Here is a 19,276-nt window from a genome sequence, read left to right as displayed (position 1 = left end):
TGAAAAGCGAATGAGAAACAACATGGAAGCATTTTGAAGCTCACGTGAGGTCTCTAACCTTGCAGCGCTAATTGTCTATAGTCATTTAATGTAGTTAGTCTTCTCCGTATAACTTAAAACGTCTCTAGTGTTTTTTATTTCTGATGAGCTATCACGTGGCATCCTAGATGATAGCAAACGGAATTAATATGTTACTCTAAAAACTCATCAAGCATTCGTCTGGATGTTTCACGATACGCTTATTGCCGATACATCCACGGCAGCACCGTTTATATAAAGAGTTCCGACGATAACACTGACATTGTTCCGACATTATTCTGAATTATTCGTAATCAGTAGAAAATAATTTTAGACATTACACAACATTTAGTGATATGCTGCAAAAGTTAACAAAGGCTTCACGCTGGGCGCGAACTAATTTTAAAATTACGAATTGGTAGTTTTCCCACAGGAGGTTTCTTTTGTTTCGCCACTATTTAGGAAAAAGTTTTGAAATTCTTTGTCCACGTTGGTTGATTTACCAAATTCATGATCTCTCAGCTTACATTGAACGGCCTGTATCGACTTTTCTTTCAATTTTGATTTAGTAGCAGCCTTCTAAAGGGTGAAAGGTAAAGTGTTCCTACGATCGTTGACCTGGCAGTCAGTCATGACTCAAGCCGACAGGAGAGAAGAACTGCAACTGTTTCTGCGAATAGCGTGCAGAACAAATCTTTGTTGCTCTCTAGCTGCGCATATTTCCAATCCGCTACAAAAATTCATCTAGTAACACCGATCGACGTGGAGGAAAGCATTTACGGGCTAAGGACGTCAGTAACTCAGACGATGATTGTTAATTAAGCTTTCTCTCATACAAGAAATTTGTTTACTGGAAATTTTCCTGTTGTTCCTGCCGTTTCGTGACTAGTTTGCACGATACAAAATGAATGCATAAAATGATTTTTTGCACATTGTTTTACATATACATAATGCAATAATCAAACAATACACAATCATCCAGAGCGTAAATAGGGAGAAGAGCATACTATTCAGAGACAGAAGAGTCTAAGGAGATGCAGCAAATCTGTCGGTCATGTACTCTGACGCGTATAAGAAATGGTACAAGTTGCAGTAAATAGGATCTGGCTCAAATCGCTGTATGTTTACCAATTAGTGTTCATTATAGAGGAGACAGTGTAAAACATTATGAGTTAAGGTTAAATGCTTGCTCGCCTAGCAAATTTGGGAAATAATTCGAGAAGATCCTTCATAAAAGTTCTGCGTAACTATGCTCAATTTTCTCCCGCAAGCAGGCCACCTTAAGCCTGAAAAACTTCAGTCAAGGTTACTGAAACATAAATTTTATTGTGTGTGAACTGTCCTCTGCACCAACAAATAATTCTGGCGTCCGTCAGACCCAATTACGTTTTGTTTCTGCAAGTACAGTTTTCGAGAACAGTGACGAGTAATAATTAAGGATCCTTTGCACATGTACACAGGTGATGACATGAGACTGAAAAAATGTTAAACATGATAATTCACTTTTTTGTTGGGTATAAATTTCAAACCTCGTGTACGTCTTATCGTAGGTACAAACAGTCGCATTGGTGAACATTCCTACGGCATAGACACCGCTAAGTTAAGCTCTGCTGAAATCATGTCACAGCTTCACAAGACCGTTTACAAATAATATATTGAACACATTTGTAAAGCAGTCGAAAGCGGGGCAGAACCGAGCTGAATGTGGGGACCACGCCACCGGGAACGAGACGACGGTATGTACTCACGGGCACTTGTTGTGGCTGCGAAGGCTGCCAAGATGGCTATTGCGCACGCGCAGTAGACGAGTGATGCTTGCTGCCTGGCCATGGCTGCACTGCGGGCTCCGGAGAGGTACTGGCGGCCCACGGCGGAGCGTTCCGTTAAATGAGGGCCGCGCGCTGCCCGCTGGCGCGCACCGCGTGCCGCCGCCGCCAAACCAGTAGCTGCGGGGACTCCCCGCGACATCTGCCTCAGGGTTAGTATCACGCGACGCTGCATGCGCACTGCGGATCCGCCAGCAAGCAGACCGCCCACAACATTAATCACGCACTGGAGACAGCACACTAACATCAGCTATAACCTTAATAATGGCCTCAGTTCGGCGAGGAAGACAGCCCACAGATTTCTTCATGTATGTCATATCCAGTTCAAGCCATTAATTGTTTATTAGATTCCTTAGAGCTACCGGTACCACATTGCGGGAACATGGATTGTTACTTCTCACTTACTCTTTAAAATAGTTCCAGGCAGTTACTATGGGATTCAGATCGGGAGATTTGGCGGGCCGGTCTAGGTGTCATAGGGGGCCTGATTGTTAGTCAAACCAGGAACGTATGTGTGCAATCCTCTGAACAGTGTTGTTATTATTTTGGGAGACGGAGTGTTCACAACATTCTCATCATGAAGATGTTAAAACACAGACAACACTTGCTCGCTGAGAATGTTGAAATAAACATCTTGGTTCATGCTCATGGTAACTCGAATGAGTGGGCGCAAGTACGATAAAGACTCCCAAAGCGTCAAAGAACCACCTCTGGCCTGAACTACACCATCCACACACTGCACGGCAAACGGTTCGTTCTGCCATCGACGCCCTGAATCCTTGACAAGAGGCAAAATGGAGAATTGTAGACCTTGCTATACGCCGCCAGCAGCTTCTGTCCAATTTATGTGCTGTTTGCGCCTTGTGCAGCTTTATGTGCCCCTGTGAGCAATGTCCTTCGCGGAGTACCCGACTCCAAATGTCCACTGCATGCAACTCCCAGTAGTACGACAGGAAGAGTTTCTGTGCAGTCTGCATTATTGCCTGATTTCCAATGATCTCACAATGCAACGTTATCAAATGATTCTCCTCCACCCACACCATCTGACATAGCCCAAGTATCCTGCGTGTAAAAAGGCGGGTAATTCAAAATTTGTCAGGAAATTCAAAGCAGACTCAAATTTCGGTTGTTATTAAAAGGCGTTCTCTGACTATTTTAGTGTAAGTGACCCGAGGCCTACTTTGGCTCGTTACAGAGTAATTGTTATTTGATTTATTCAGTTTGTTTATGTGAAAATGTATTAATAATGGTGAAACAACTTACACATAATATGCAATCACTGAAACATACAACACAAAACATTGAGTAATCTACGTGGTTGGGGGGGGGGGGGGAGAGGGGAGAAGGGGGAGGAGCGGGTGGGGGGGGGGGGGGGGTAAGAAATCAAACGAAGCTAAATGAAACAGCATCCTACTGCCGAAGACGAGGTACGAAAGTGTCGAAAACAATGGTTTGGTAATGTGTGTTGACCATCGTACACACATTAACAAACCATTGTTTTGAGCACTTTGCACTCGTCTTCGGCAGTGTGATGCTGTGGTATTTGGGTTCGTTTGATTATTTGTTACCCCCCCCCCCCCCCCCTCACGTATATATATTACTCAGTGTTTTGTGTTGTATGTTTCGGTGATTGAATTTTATATGTAGGTTGTTTTACCATTATTAATACATTTTCACATAAACAAACTGAATAAATCAAATAACAATTACTCTGTAACGAGCGAAGTAGGCCTCAGGTCACTTACACTAAAATAATCAGAGAACACCTTGTGTGTGTGTGTGTGTGGGGGGAGGGGGGGGGTTAAGAAATCAAACGAAATACAATCACGCTGTAGAGAACCATCTGGTGCCACGATTCCCTTACACTAACGTAAGCCACTCAGAAATGTCCACGAATAGCCTCCGAAATTTCGTCGGTAGAGTTGGGATTCAGCCTGCACTACAGGCTTCTCGCACGAGAATCTCCCTTTCCTTTCTAATCCTGGTGACCTTGACCATCGTACACACATTACCAAATCATTGTTCTCGGTACTTTCGTACCTCGTCTTCGGCAATGGGATGCTGTTGCATTTGGCTTCGTTTAAGATGTGACTGTACTTACTATTTCCAACTTCTTTCCCAGGAAGAGGAAAGTTTCCATCTGCAAAACAAGTTTTCGCTGGCCGACGAAGCCTCCGTGTTTTCCAGGCTAGGATAGAGCGTAGAATGTTCATTACTTAGATTTTACTAACACATTCGTTATCCTCCTGACGCATCAAAGTTTAAAGAGACGTATGTGGTCGTTACTCAATCTTACAATAGATGTCTACCGAGACCATTTTTGCACAAAGTATCATAAACATTTGATTCCGTATGTTGTTCAATTAGAACACTGTTTTTTGTTTTAAATGTTGAAGTTACTCATCTCTTACGCAATAAGAGCAGCTTATAACAGTGGTTTGTTAGCCCTTCCTGCCTAACGTGCGAATTGGCGAATAAGCAGACAGCCGTGACAAGACAACGTAGCGTCACGTAGAGCGAATTCCAAAAGGCACAGACGTGCATTTTAAGCACTTAAACTGTATCAGAATCGTAAAATCATAAATTTTTTGAATAAATTGCAGTTAATATCGACGCAAATGACTAACAGAGAAAAGAAAATCATGGTGGTGTGTGATGTTACATTACAGACTAATTCCGTCAATCGGGACTAATTTGATGAGATGAATTATTTTATAATAACTCCTGTAGCACAGCTGTCATGGTAGTTTTTGAGTCATGTGTATTTTACTAACGATGAAACAGTTCCCTGTTTATTCTCTGTAGACATCACAAAATTGAGAAGTGTCCGTTGGATGACGAAAACAAACATTTTCCTTTCACCATGCACACCATATAAAATATAAATCAATGCATTCAGACGCTTCACAGCATTTAGTGGTTTTGTTTAGACTGAATTAGGATGGAGTAGGAAATGGTCGTGGCCATTGTTCCGTATATTGTGTTGCGTAGCAGGCGTAATTCATTAAGTTCGTAAAACGTGGTAATCCAAACTGATAATCCACGGTTGACTGAAGTTTAATAATACTGTTCCTCTGATAAACTTGAAATGACAAAGAGACATCGGAAATTATTTTGTCCAACAATTTTATAAGAAATGCTTTACACTGTCGAAAAATTTCTTTATCGAGAGGCTGAGTGGCATTACTAAATCCAGGTGGAATCTAAATTATTGCCTCGATGGATTAGCCGAGTGGTCTAAGGCGCTGCAGTCATGGAATGTGCGGCTGGTCCCGGCGGAGGTTCGAGTCCTCCCTCGGGCATGAGTGTGTGTGTTTTTCCTTAGAATAATTTAGGTTAAGTAGTGTGTAAGCTTAGGGACTGATGACCTTAGCAGTTAAGTCCCATGAGATTTCACACACATTTGAACATTTTTTTCTAAATTATTATTGTCTTTTCGTCGTCCGCCTAAAGGCAGAGATGTCATTATGTCCAGGCCAAGAGTGGAACAAAAGCGATGAATCGTTTTCTGGAAATGGTAAGATGACATTTCTGATGTAATACTGAAAATTATTCTCTCCATTTTTCCAGATTTTGCTAAATGTATTGCAAGATATTTGGAACTAAATAGTCGTTTTTTAAAATGTATGGTCCTAATTTGCCTTGAGGTTCCTGTAAATGTCGTGTGACTAGGGCCTCTCTTCGGGTAGACCGTTCGTCGGGTGCAAGGTTTTGTATCTGACGCCACTTCAGCGACTTGCGCGTCGATGGGGATGAAATGTTGATGATTAGGACAACACAATACCCGGTCTCTGACGGGAGAAAATCTCCGACCCAGCCGGGAATCGAACCCGGGCCCTTAGGATTGACATTCTGTCGCGCTGACCACTCAGCAACCGGGGACGGACCTTGAGGATCCTAAAGATAGATACAAAGCTACTGAAATAGTAGTTTACTGATACAGATCACTGTATCCGTTGTTTACGGATGTGTAATCGCATTCATCGACTGCACAAACGTCAATGTATTCTTTTTTTTTTTTCGCTCGAAATGGTGAAGCGCAGTTTGCATACAGTTTTCTTACACGAAAGCTGTCAGTTTGACTTTACACACAGTAGTTCAAGGGGTAACAGGCAGCTTCGTATTCACGTCAGCTACGAATTGCTCTATAGTATTATCTATTAATGACGTCTCCTTCGTACGTTCAAACTTCGTAATTTCGCCACTTCCGTTTAATTTCATGAATTTGTTTAACCAGGTGGAAGAAACCTGTAAATCAGTAACATTCATCTCACTTGCAGTTGAGTCGGTCCTGTCTCATAGATCTCCGTTCGTAATGGTGCACTGACTCTCATGAACAGTTCTAAATCTTTCGAATAGTTTTTCTTTCACACTTTTGCTAGCTTCATGTTGGCATACATTTCGTACTTCATGTAACTACTTCTTCTATTTATACAACTGACGTTCAGATTTTACAAAACAAAACTGTTCTGTACACTGCTTAACTGCAAGTGTTTTCTCCATCCTTCATTTAACCGACAAATTCACAGCATTTTGTCACGGAAAGCTATTACTGTAAATGTTTTCCTTGGCATAGGAAGGTACTGTATTTTTGTTCTGTAGTTAATGCAGCATCAATCGAATCACAATTCATGGACTTTTCAGAGCTATTTTCTGTTTATTCTCATGTTTTCACAATTTTTAAAGAAATCTCATAATTCGAATGAACATCCAAGAAATTAACTAAAGAGTAACACATATATAAGTCATCAGGAATAGTAGGTGATTTAGATTGCATATCGCATCCTCCTATTTGATCTTTGCAGGATTTACAGCATTAATTGGGTTCCAAGTTATTGTGATACTCTGGAACCTACAAAAAAACCAAGGTATTAGCAAGAATACACGACGAAGATTAACACTTCACTGTATGAATTTTAATTTTCTCTCCAAAAAATACATGTGGCACAACAGCTCCACCAATAAAACAGAAAAACTTTTAAAAAAATATGTCACTCATTTAACTGTGTGAAATTAATTATTTATTTCCTGTTGCTGCTTGGCAACGTCATGCATTAAGACATAACTCACTCCTCAACAAACAACGCTTTTAAAAGATGAATCCAAATAAGAAAATCTTTGAACAAATACATTTTATGAATGAAATATTTTGTGAGACATTTAGTTTTTAATTTGAATTTGGTATTACTGATAAGCTAGATAATGGTTTGAAATAGTGACATAAACCTGAAGATCTAAAGTTACTCATCATTATATTTAGTGCAACTGTTATTGTTTTTGTTAAAGCACAGCTCCCTTCAAATAATATAGCAGCGGTACTAATGTATAATAATTATCAAAGTAAGCTTGGTATTTCACATTCTCAGGTACATTCCAGGACAATTTAACAACCACATTTCTGCTGGCTCCAAGATCTGTCTCTTCATCATTCTTGTCCCATTCATGTTCATGTCCTGTAAACATTTCTATTATGTAGGCGTGCCCAGATACACCCACCACACAGTAAAAACAATTTATAGCCCTACTTATGTGGTTCATCTGACATAAACATATACAGATGGTGTGTGGCTTATGTAGTATGCATCTGTTCATCTACAGTTAATGACTCCTCCATTGGAATTCAATCAAGTCTTTCATTCAGATACGTGAAAATAGATGTTATATTTTTCAGCTTGTGTTGTGCATTAGTATTTAATAAATTGTCTTGAAAGCGCAAAAAGCCCCTAATTTGCTCAAATTTGGTTGATAGTAGCACTGCCTGGTACAGGTGATGTGCCCACAACACCATTCCAATACGTTTTCACTTTCCTCAACCTCACAACAGAAGAAAGAATAGAGACACATAGAGACTTTCGAATATCTTCTACAGTACCATTGAAGAGCTCCCACAAATTCATCTGAGTAGTATAAAATATAGGTTCACGTGAAATTAACTCCAAAATATCTGGAGTGAATAAATGTGAAAAGAAGTCATATAGAATCTCATCTCAACTGATAAAACTTCTCTTCCAAGGAAAGGTTTGCACTATAACTTCATACCTCCATTCTTCCATTATACATTGCGTAATTTTATTATGTGAGACAGTACTGTATTTAATGTGTTACGTTGCACAAATATTCCAGGAGAGCCTCCACTTGTACTTACAACTGAAGTTTTTACTGTAACTACCGAAGTATCTCCACTCATTGACTGCCAGGCACAATCAGATTAATTTGAAGTTGCACCTAGATGAGAATCATTGACTTCACGAAGTTATTGCCACTGTCATAAATTTCATCTTCATCGGCAATTTCCCTTCACTTTCACTTAGCTCGTTACTGAGAACCGAATTTAGTCTGCAGCTATTTTAAATGTCCATCATCATCCGCAAAATAAGTTTTTTTGGTGCTCATGTTGCCTTATTTGATTACAGAAACAGCATAATATCATTGAAACCGCACCAGATTCATGTTGATGAGTTCCAGCTAACTATACAAGTGCACGACAACATTATGAGGGAATGCATTATGTTGCCAAACGGCAGCAGAAGCTTTATGTACACAGAAAATTACTTACAAGGAACATATTAATATCTACTTCATATTAATATCTACTTTGTTTTCTATTCCTATTAGACGTTTATAACACTTTTTTAACTGTCAACATGTAAGTACATATGAAATTTAATGCTCAACAGGGAGTAAAATCCACTAACACGCCCTTCGTTATATTTCTGCTCAAATAATCACTGTATTGCCACCTGTGAAGGAAACTTTCAAATAAAATTTCATGAAAGATTCCACTGTATACTAGATTCATAGTGTTTCCATATGGAAACAATAAGCATCAGTGTAAAACGTAACGAAAGTTAATTTTGCCAAAGGGCAACTCCATGCAGTGTGGGATTAAATCACGATACCGCAAAGGCAATTGTTGATTGTCTTGGATATTAAATTACTTGCGAATTCGAGCGAATAGTACTTGAAAAATTGTTTCAGAGGAACTATCAACCGAAACTGAAATTCGCTCTATAAATTATGATCACTTTGTGCCACACCATCTGTTCACCATGTGCCGTCAACCAAGGCTAATCGCCAGCCACGTTGCGCATGCAATGTCTGCTACAGCTACGGTAGCCATGTACATTTCACCAGCCGCCTGACGTACTATGAATTTCGCAATTTTCAACATTTTTTTTAAATATTTGCAGTGCACGTCAGAAGACAAAATTTTGACATTGTGTTTCTTCCGGTGTATTCTTCTTGTATAAAAAATATTAGGGCGGGTTTCTCCATATTGGGCAGGACTATTCCTTTGTAAGTTGTGGCGTGCCTTCTCCACGTTGACCTTTAGTCCACATAAACGAAATTGGATTGACAATGCTGTATAGGATGCTCTTGGCCGTCTCATCGTTATTGTTAAAATGACACTATCAACTGAGAAAATAAGGTCCAGTAAGTCCTGATCTTCCTCATCTGGTTTACTATATCGTTCTCAGTTATTGCTGACGTTGATAGGAAGTTGCCTTTATGAAAACTGCTATCCGCAGCCGGGATGGTGCAGGTGTTAGGAAACAGTGTTGAAGGCCACATATCTTGGAATCAAACTCTCATACGAGGCAGTGGAATGTCTCCGGAATGTGCGAATGGATCTTAAACGAAAGTCGGACTCCACGCCGCAATCTGCTTCTATTTTCAGTACCAGTAACAGTGTCATCGAAAGTAAGTTTTGATCACCGCCGATTCAATTCTGGCGACAGAAAGGTAGAACAGAAGACACCTGGCAATGGTGAAGAATCGATTGACAAGTCGACGTGCTTCTAAAGAAGAAACGAAGGGCCGGCTTTGATGTACTACAGCCTTTGAAAGCATTTTTTAAAGGGAAAGACATGGGCAAAGCGGTGACTGGGAGGGGGAGGAGAGGATTCCGAACCCCCCCCCCCCCCCCCCCAAAATCACTAAATGAAATTACACACGACCTGGTTGCCGTGTAGTGAAATTGAAATATATTTTGATTTTAAATCATCTAAAGAAAAACGTATGTGCACTGTCTATAGCGAACGAGGCTTTCGATCGATATAAAAAACTGATACAGCGATGGCAATATGAGCAATCGCCCATCTCTACTTTAACCAAGACCAGCTACTGCACGTTATTGACCTTACTTGAGCTCTGTTGTTGTTTTGTGCACCAAAGGCAGAACAGGTGGTAAATATGTAATATTAAAGCGTAAAATATTTCGTATTAAGTATAAAAAATTAAAACATGCACTATGCTTAGATTTACGAATGACGTTCAATAACTGCTGCGACACATTTTTTTCTCTCGGGCAAATTTGTTGTGGGACATCGTGGAATATTCCAGCTTCACCCCTATGGTTTCATAAACTTGCGATATTTGGCGGCGTTATACGCAGCCTTCAAAATATTGCCTACAACGGAGGTGCGTTCAAGTAGAGTTGTCACTAAGCTTCTTCTGGCGGAAGACCAGAACATCGTAGATATTCATAGGCTCTTGCAGAATGTCTTCGGAGACCTGCCAGAAAACGAAAAGTGAGTCGTTGGGTGAGGCGTTTGTCATCATCACAGCAAAATCACCGAAACCTATCCCATCTCCCACGTGCCGACCGGCCGCAGACAGGTGTGACTCCTGCAATGTTAGAACGTGCGGACACTCATTCGAGGTGACCGAGGGATCACAGTGAAACACGTCGCTGCGTAACTGGACGTCTCTGTTGGTAGTGCTGACACACTTGTCCACCAGTTGGAGAACTCAAAGGTTTGTGCCCTGCGGCTTCCTCGTCGCCTAACAAAAGAAAGTGAGCCGTCTGTGCGGAGCTGCTTGGCTTTACGAGACCGATCGTGACAATTTTTTGTCGAATGTTGTCACAGGCGATGAAAACATGGGCTGATCACTTCGGACCGGAAATAAAACGGCAATCCATGGAGTGGCGCTACACTACCTCTCCTCCGAGGAAAAAGTTCAAAGCCACAGCCTCAGCCATGGCAACTGTGTTGTGGGACTCTGAATGGGTTATTTTGTTTGATGTCCTCCCTCATGGTGCAACGAACAACTCGGAAGTGTATTTTGTTACTCTCAGGAAATTAAAGAAACGACTTCAGCGTGTTCATCGCCACAAAAATAAAACGAACTCCTTCTCCATGAACAACGCAAGGCCTCACACACGCCTGCCCACCCGAGAGAAGCTCACAGAGCTTTATTGGGCTGTTATTCCTCATCCACCCTACAGCCCTTGCGACCTCTATCTGTTTGATCCAATGAAGAATGCACTCTGCACGAAGCTGTACGTGAATAATGGGGAGATTATTTATGCAGGAAGACTTTGGCTCCGACGCCGACCGTTAGAATGGTACCATGTGGACCCACTCAGTAGGATGACATAAGGACGTCGCATAGAACGGAGGTTATGTTGAAAAATAGGGTTACGTAGCACAAAGAAAGGGGAATAATATGATTATATAGCACAAAGAGGGGGCAATAATATGACGTCTTGGAAACCTCAACAAACTCCAACCTGCTTTGAGAAAACGATGTGTTGCATTACTTACTAAAGGCCCTTCTTACTTCCTGTACGTTCAAAATATGTAAATTTGCAGGGAAAACTTTGGGTATTTGGTATTATTAAGTCATAAAATTAATAATACCAGAGCTTGAGAAGTGTAACAGATATAGTCAAAAACATACATTTGCTTCGAAATTCTGGCTTTAATGACAACTATAAGCGAAGTGAGTTTGATTGTAGGTTACACTGTAAATACGTTAACTTTTTAACTTTATTTGCAACCATCTATCACTCGTTAATTGTAAGTATTATTTCTGCAATTCAGATAAATAAACAAGAAAATCAACATTTGTTTTGATGACGAAAAATACAGAAGGAAAAGACGATTTCACGATTACAGCTGCGAAGAAGCACCCAACTTTCTGCCTTGCCACCAACATTTCCACCTGCCAACACTGGTCAAAGCGGTTGTGCATCGTTGTTTGAAAAGGAACAAACTGCCCTTATTGAAAGCAGCTGACCAATTACAGACACTGTCGTGGCAACGGACAGATACTCTGGACACTCTTGAACACTATTATGTTAATATTCATGTGCTGTCGTGCTTGACAGTAGATTATTTGTCTACCAGACGCAAAACGTTAAAAGTTATGTGTCCGCTAGTGTATTTAGAACTACCAGAAGTCTCAATTTTCGTCGTGGTACATTGCACAAAATCTCTATTTTACACTTCGAGAACTTAAACACGCATTGTTGTTGGTAGTAAATGAATAGACACCAAGGAAGAGAGATTGATGTATCACTTTACGTTTTTTCAAGAAGTCGGAGTAGGTAAAGTAACATTTCATCTATTATTTTCCTACTGTATACCCCCACAGGTCAGGATCCGGCCGTCAAATGCTGTGTGACATGTAGTGTACAGTATGAGATGAAACTCAGGAAAAACTGAAAAAAAAGATCTTGGTCAGTTGTGGAGTTTACAGAAAAATTTACAATAAAAACGTCCTCCAGTACAAGATCTTAAATTAGTGTCTATCGTCCAGGGTACGATTTGTGCTTTTACCAGTGGGGGGGGGGGGGGGGGGATGTCTTAGGGGGTTAGTAGAACTATATATGCTACTAGCTTGGACCGTGGCGTTACGCATGGTTAAACAGCTATTTATAAATAGATGTTAATGCCGAAACTCACTATTCATGCGTATGCACTATCAGAAAAGCCATCCCTTGTTACATCTTTAAAAGTACATTATAGGTAAAGCTTATTTACAAAATCATCTGCATACAGGTATACGTGGGGAATTCCAAAAGTAGAGGCACATTTGTGAAAAGCTGTAATTATTCTGATGATAGAAAACTGAAACATATTAATAGTATTAATAGTAAGACTTATTAAAATCTTTCAGTGTTCGCCTCCACTAATTTAAATTATATGTAAAGTTTTACTCCAGTGCGTGGGAAATAAACAGCCCAGGTTGGGATGCATAAATTAAAACCAGAGGAGGGGATGGTCTGATGCAGAGGGGGGGAAATCCCCCCATCCCCCCCCCCCCTGCAAATCGCACACTGCTATCGTCAAAACAGGCTTTCTTAAATCTTTTAAACGTGTCAGTTTTGCTCGGTTTAACCTCTTAAGTGTGTACGTCTATTATGCACACATACTTTAAAGATTAACATAAACTTTTAACTCAGATCCGAACCCTAGTGAAGTAGTTCTGGTACCTGGGGGTGCAATTTTGATATCAAATTGATACACAAATTAATTAAACTGATCAATTACTTAACCCCCACTCTCATCCCCTCCCCCACCCCCAGACGACTTCATGTGTCTTCTTCAGCCTGCACGTGGGTTCTCCGCCCCTTCTCCCTCCCCAATCCTCTCTCTCCTCCACCTACCCTGTTGGCAGGAATTTTGAATTTTGGCGGGAAGTTCGAATTTCGGCGGAATTTAGAATTTTGGCGAGTATTTCGATTTGCAATGGGAATTTCTTTGTCCCAGGGCTGTGTCCCAGAAATTGGCGGTAAATTCCAATTTGAGTGAGAATTTTTTTTTCTCTGCTCACGTGACCAGAATTGGCGGGAGAGGTTCAATCTATGTTGAATTGTCGTTATGGAAGCATGGCGATGTGTTTGATCAATGAGATGATTGTGAAGGATAGAGCAGCTTTCAAAAGCTGTATTAGATGTACGCATTCGAGAGAGGACTGTAGCTACAGTTCACTACACGGGGCTGGAAGACTATGATAATGGAAGAGTGTAGGAGAAAGAAGCAGAAGAATTCGGTTCAGCAGATTGTGACAACGCAGCGGGATGGAGCCAAGATGCGTGTCGCAACCGATATATGCTCATGCGCATGTGAAAACTGCCGAGATATTCCTCAAGAAACATTAACTCTTCCAAAACAGAAGAGGCGGGCAGTTGACACTATCTACAGTGGAAGCATTTCGTATACGTGATAAATACCACTGAAGGGCTTCAACTTCTGATCGAGCATCCCCTCCACCAACCCATCCTCGCTGTTGTGTGGAATGTGTTCTGTCGATGAGATGTTGGTCTCTGAATGAGAGGAGTTTAACAACTGTGTCGCCTGTAAGCATACAGCCGAGGACTGCGCCCATAGCCTCCTACGTGCAGAATGGAAAGGAGTTATTTCGGATGAGTGCCTGAAGAAAAAGAGGAATACTGTCTAGCAGATACTGACTAGGGGGCAGATGGTATCAAGATTCTGCAACTAAGGCAGACCAACGCTGTTATTATAACTGCCTGCCACTTTTGAAATTCACAGTCAGTTTTCCACCTCACAAGAGATGTCTGCCTCCGACCCAGAGGGCCAAGCAATTGGTTTAGTTTAAAATTATGCAACCAGTGGCACCTGAAATTGGCAGTAGCCAATAGGAACGCACCATCGGATCACATCGTTGATATAGGGCGGGCCCCGCAGCTCTGCAGCCTCAGTTGTAGTCAGCATGAAGCGCCAACCAAGATCGTCCAGTGTTGTCCAGTCGCAGCAGCAGCAGAATAGGAAGAAGTTGTGGACAAGTAAGTACGCCTTGTTTAATGTGTGTGTTTACTGTCGTATGAGAAGTCTTTGTGCTGCTATTATCGCTTGTAACGGTTTTTGTTCTTTGCTCACCCAGCCTGTCGGGGTCTGCAACAGTGACGTGTGCCAGCCCGTCGAAACCCGCGGCAGCAGCAAGCAGCATCCTGGGATCCTGTCGCAAATCGGGTCAGCTAGATGGAGCAGGAGAATCAGCAGTTATTGTCGGTTGAAGACACCCAGACAGCCCTTGACTCGCTGAAGTGCTCCGGGGCTCCTAATCAGCATGACACAGTCGGTACTGGACCCCATCATACGCGCCATTGTAAAATATCCTAGTGATACAGCATGGACAAAGTGAGGATGTAGTGGATGAGAAGATACCAGTCAAGCCCTGTGCACCGCTACTGTTCACTTCAGTGTGTAATTTAAATGCTAGCTGTTCAAAGCGTCTGCATTTTGGTATAGAAGTAATTGCAGACACGGACTGGGGTGTTGTGATTAAAAGAAAGGCGTTTTTCGTTGCGACGGAATCTTCTCACGAAATTCCAATCACCAACTTTCTCCACCGAATGCGAAAATATTTTGTTGACACCGACTTACATAGGGAGAAACGATCACCACGATAAAATATGGGAAATCAGAACTCGTACGGAAAGATATAGGTGTTCGTTCGTTCCACGCGCTATACGAGATTGGAATAATAGAGAATTGTGAAGATGGTTCGATGAAACCTCTGCCAGGCACTTAAATGTGATTTGCAGAGTATCCATGTACGCAGATAGATAGGTAGAACTGAAATTTTACTTTGATAATAAGGTATCTCAAACCGAACTTCAAGCAAAATACACATTATGATGTGAAAAATGTTGTTATCAAGGAAAATTCTCCTGCCTACAAAACTTACATTAGTTATTGATGCTTGTGCCTAGAACTTCTGTCCGAACACACGATACGTTTTCCGTGTACTTGTGTCCTTACTAGTATCGACATGTAAAGCTGAGAGGTCACTTTCCATAACAAGACGAGTGAAGACTTATTGCCGAATCCGATAGGTAATGAATTGCTGACTGGACACTAGTCTTTTCCTTTTACAGCAGCAGTGTCTTAAATTTATTTAAAGAAAAGGGAAATGAAGACTTTTACTGCAGTTATCAAATAAAGTTCTGAGGTATTTGTACAAGCATATAAACAAAATCAATGGTAATTAAGAACATTAGTGACAAATTTCAATTACAGGAAACATTTTCAAACAATTAATTATCTAAGAAGCCTATTTCTCATGGAAAACAAATGGTGTTTATTTGATAGACTTATTTTCAATGACTACCCTGATGTTATATGACATGAATTGTGTAAAAGAAATAATATTTTCATTTTGCTGTAGTACATTAAAATATTTTTAGTAAAGTTGCTTAACTCAATTGATAATTTGCCTATTGCCATCGTGCAAAAGATAACTGATGTACAAGACGTTCACATAACGATTTGTGTAACTGAACTATAAATATTACTTTAATCTATTTAAAATTAATCAAATTAATTATTTTTATGCATATTATTTTGTTTACTAGTTTTAGTTCTTTTTGAGATATGCTATTATTATCTTTTAACCGTAATATTTTTAAGTTGTACAAACATTAATATAAAATATAAATTTCTCATTTTTCTGTAAGAGTACTTATATTGTTTTGGGGAATAGTTAATTTATTTCTTGGACAGACAGCATTTAATTTTAATGTTGGCTTGTGTAAGATTTCGACTATATGCATAGTTTTGCGATATTTAAATTGAAAGGCAGCTAGCAATAATCTTTTTGTGCTATGCATCTGTGCATTCAGATGGCTCACTTGTGGAACAGGACTATATCATCTCTTCAAGTTTTAATACAAGAATTATTTTTTACTGTGAAATATCTTATTTGTAATATCCTTGCAACAGTGAGTCCAATTGTCAACATTTTAATGTATTTGTAAATAGACATCATACAAACAACAATGTATGTTGTACATTGTTGGGGAATTTATTTACAAAAAGACTGTTGAACCATGTTATCATGGATAAATACAAACTCATTTATGAGGTCACATACTTTATAAGCCTAGTTTAAATCACTGTGTGAATCAATACCACTATAGCTCATAGTATCTGTGTATTCCATTTTGTTTTAAAATTAAATTTGGTGGCTATAGTGTCATATTGTCAGTTGAAATAATAATTAAAAAATATTCTTGATCACTTGGAAAAACTGAAGGATTTTAATGAACTGAAAGGTACTTTAATAAAATTTGAGACTAAATTCAGAAACTTGGGATATTTTGACATACCAAAGAAATTCTATTTGGTTGCAGATAAGTTGTAAATATAAATACAAGAGTGTAATAGGAGAAAGATACAGTAGTTGCTGTCGAAACAGTTTTGAACCTATTTAACTACGTAAGTTATTCAACCCAACATTAAGATTTTTCTGCTTGGCATTAGTGAGCTGTGTTTTATTAGCAAAGAGGCATTATATTATACTAGAATGTTAATTCGTCCAGCAGTAGGGTAAAGTTTTAATAATGCCAGATAAAGCAATATTTAAATGTACATTTGGATATATATACTGTTGAGAATATGTGATATACTTTTTTAAGAAAAGCATTTACTACTTAATTTTCTAGGCCAAATACTTCTTGTATGAAAACTTCCCTAAGGCAAATTATGTACACAAAACTGAAAAATAAATAAATGTGTTTTCAGAATAACTGGAAAACATAAGCCTTTTTAAGGTTCTCATTAGCAAATGGATTCCGGCCCCCCCACGCCCCTTTTGACAAGATCCTGACTACATCTTTGATAAGGGGCAGTCAGATGAAAACAGTACATGCGTCACAACGGGACCATGGAATGATTCCATTCAAAAGTAACCACCACAGGCGTTAAAAATTTATCATACTGGGAGATGAGCTGAACAATTCCTGTTTCGTAGAACACACTCGACAGCTGACGATTCCATAACCGCAACATTCTTGCACTTCTACGTCCGACTGAAACCGACCTCCACGCATTCCTTTCTTAGATCACCAAAGGCGTGAAAATCACAAGGTGATAGGTCCGGGCTGTACAGTGTCATCCAACCAATCAGCGAAGTCTAGGCTTCGTCCGATTGGCAGTGTGGGGCGGTCGTGGTCGTGCAGCACGTCTGCTCGTCGAATTGCTCGAGCGTGGAATCAAAACCAGTGCGCAGCGCTGTGAAGATATTTTGCAGAAATTGAGTCGTGCCAAGAAGTCAAAATGGCCAGGGATGTCGTCGCACAAAATCATCCTGTTCCACGATAATGCCCGCCTCCACACTGCCAACGGAACGCGCTTCGGCGATTTTGTTGGCAAACACCGCAACAGCCGCCGTACAACCCGGATCTTTCACAGTGTGAGTCTCACATCTTTGGCGATCTGAAGAAAAATATTCATGGACATCGATTTCAGTCGGACGAGGCAGTGATAGGGTGGGTGCGGTTGTGGATCCGTCAGCGGCCGACCGCGTTCTACGAAACAGTTGATCGTCGTCTCCCAGTGGGATAAATGTCTTAATGCGTGTGATGGTGTATTCCACGTTCTCGTTGTGACGGGTGTTCGGTTTACAATTGGCTGCCCCCGTAGACGGAGCGCAGGCACCGTTTCGGGAAGGATAGGAAAGGTCTTCTTCGGCTGTGTCGTTCATCGTTGGAACCATCATGGATTTTAGTTTACGCAGAAGTGGGAAAACAACTGGGAAGTTGAAGTATGGATAATCGGAAGGGGATTTGAAACCTGGTCACTCCGAATGCGAATCCAGTGTCTTTATCACTACACCAACGCTTTTGGTGGCTCGTTTGGACCCGCATTTCGTAAACAACGAACGTAGATCATACTATCGAAGACGCAGTGCACGAGAAGATTCATAGTTTATATTCCTTATTTTTATTTTCTGTTTTTATTCGGCACTGTAAAGCAACCTTGAACCATAACCCTTTTGAGTCGACAAACATTTTGTTGATTAAAAAATATATTTGTGAACTATTCATGACGTTACGCAACAAGTGAGAGGTAATTCTTTTTCTGAGGGAGTTCAGTCAGTGCTTCACATTACTTTACATACATAGGCTATTTTCACTAGTTACTTCGTGTCTAGAAGCAGTTGCCGCTGCGCAACTGTGCACTGAATGTGACGAGAAGCTGCTCCAGTTGCTAATAAGCTGTTTATTTTACGCACACCGATTTCGGCTTTTGAACTGAAGACGTTTGCCACTGAAATCTGGAAATGACACTGTAAATACAACCACACATTTTACATAATGATGTAACTTTTGCCAGTTCACGTTACAGGAAGTACATTCAAGCTTGCCTGCTTGCATCATCCACTGAGACAGATTTAGAACTTCATTAATTCTGAACAACCACCTATAGCTATTCACTGATAAAGCATACAGTTTAAAATTTCTAACACGCCAAAATGCAACTGCTTTTAATGCGGAAGCATGCCCGTACTTCTAAGTGTAGAGATTTTAAAATCGTGACACGCTCATTTTTTCTACGAATCTGTTGGGCACATCGATTTTAAATCTGCCTGAGTTTTACATCCTTAGTAATTGGACTTTACTTCACCACAGTCTAATTTGAGCTACACTTTTTTTCCTTTTCCCTATGATAACAGTGTACGCGTGCAAATTTAAAGTTTTTCTCTCTACACTCCTACATTGCTGTCATATAACTATTTCAATATTCAATATAACATTACGTACAACGTGCGTTCACAATATCAGTTTGAGATCCCACTGGATGATGGCTTCAGTATAAAAGTCTAAACCGGTCGTGGAGTAAAATAAGGAAGTTCTTAGAAACGGGAGTGGCTGTTCGTTAGTTAATATAATACTC

At 40.4% G+C, this 19,276-nt stretch overlaps 1 protein-coding gene across 1 annotated transcript in view; it reads right to left on the bottom strand.

Moving 5' to 3' along the window:
* LOC124602310 (CLIP domain-containing serine protease 2-like) overlaps positions 1–1,892 on the bottom strand; it is a 41,887-nt gene extending 39,995 nt beyond the window's left edge. The window contains exon 1 of the mRNA XM_047136313.1: positions 1,767–1,892. Within this exon, the coding sequence (XP_046992269.1) occupies positions 1,767–1,848 (82 nt within the window). The 5' untranslated portion in view covers positions 1,849–1,892. The remainder of the gene's footprint in view (positions 1–1,766) is intronic.
* Between the last annotated feature and the right edge of the window lie 17,384 nt (positions 1,893–19,276).

This window comes from Schistocerca americana, chromosome 1 (assembly GCF_021461395.2).
Source record: "Schistocerca americana isolate TAMUIC-IGC-003095 chromosome 1, iqSchAmer2.1, whole genome shotgun sequence".
Taxonomy (NCBI): domain Eukaryota; kingdom Metazoa; phylum Arthropoda; class Insecta; order Orthoptera; family Acrididae; genus Schistocerca; species Schistocerca americana.
This window is presented reverse-complemented; position numbering and strand designations above follow the sequence as displayed.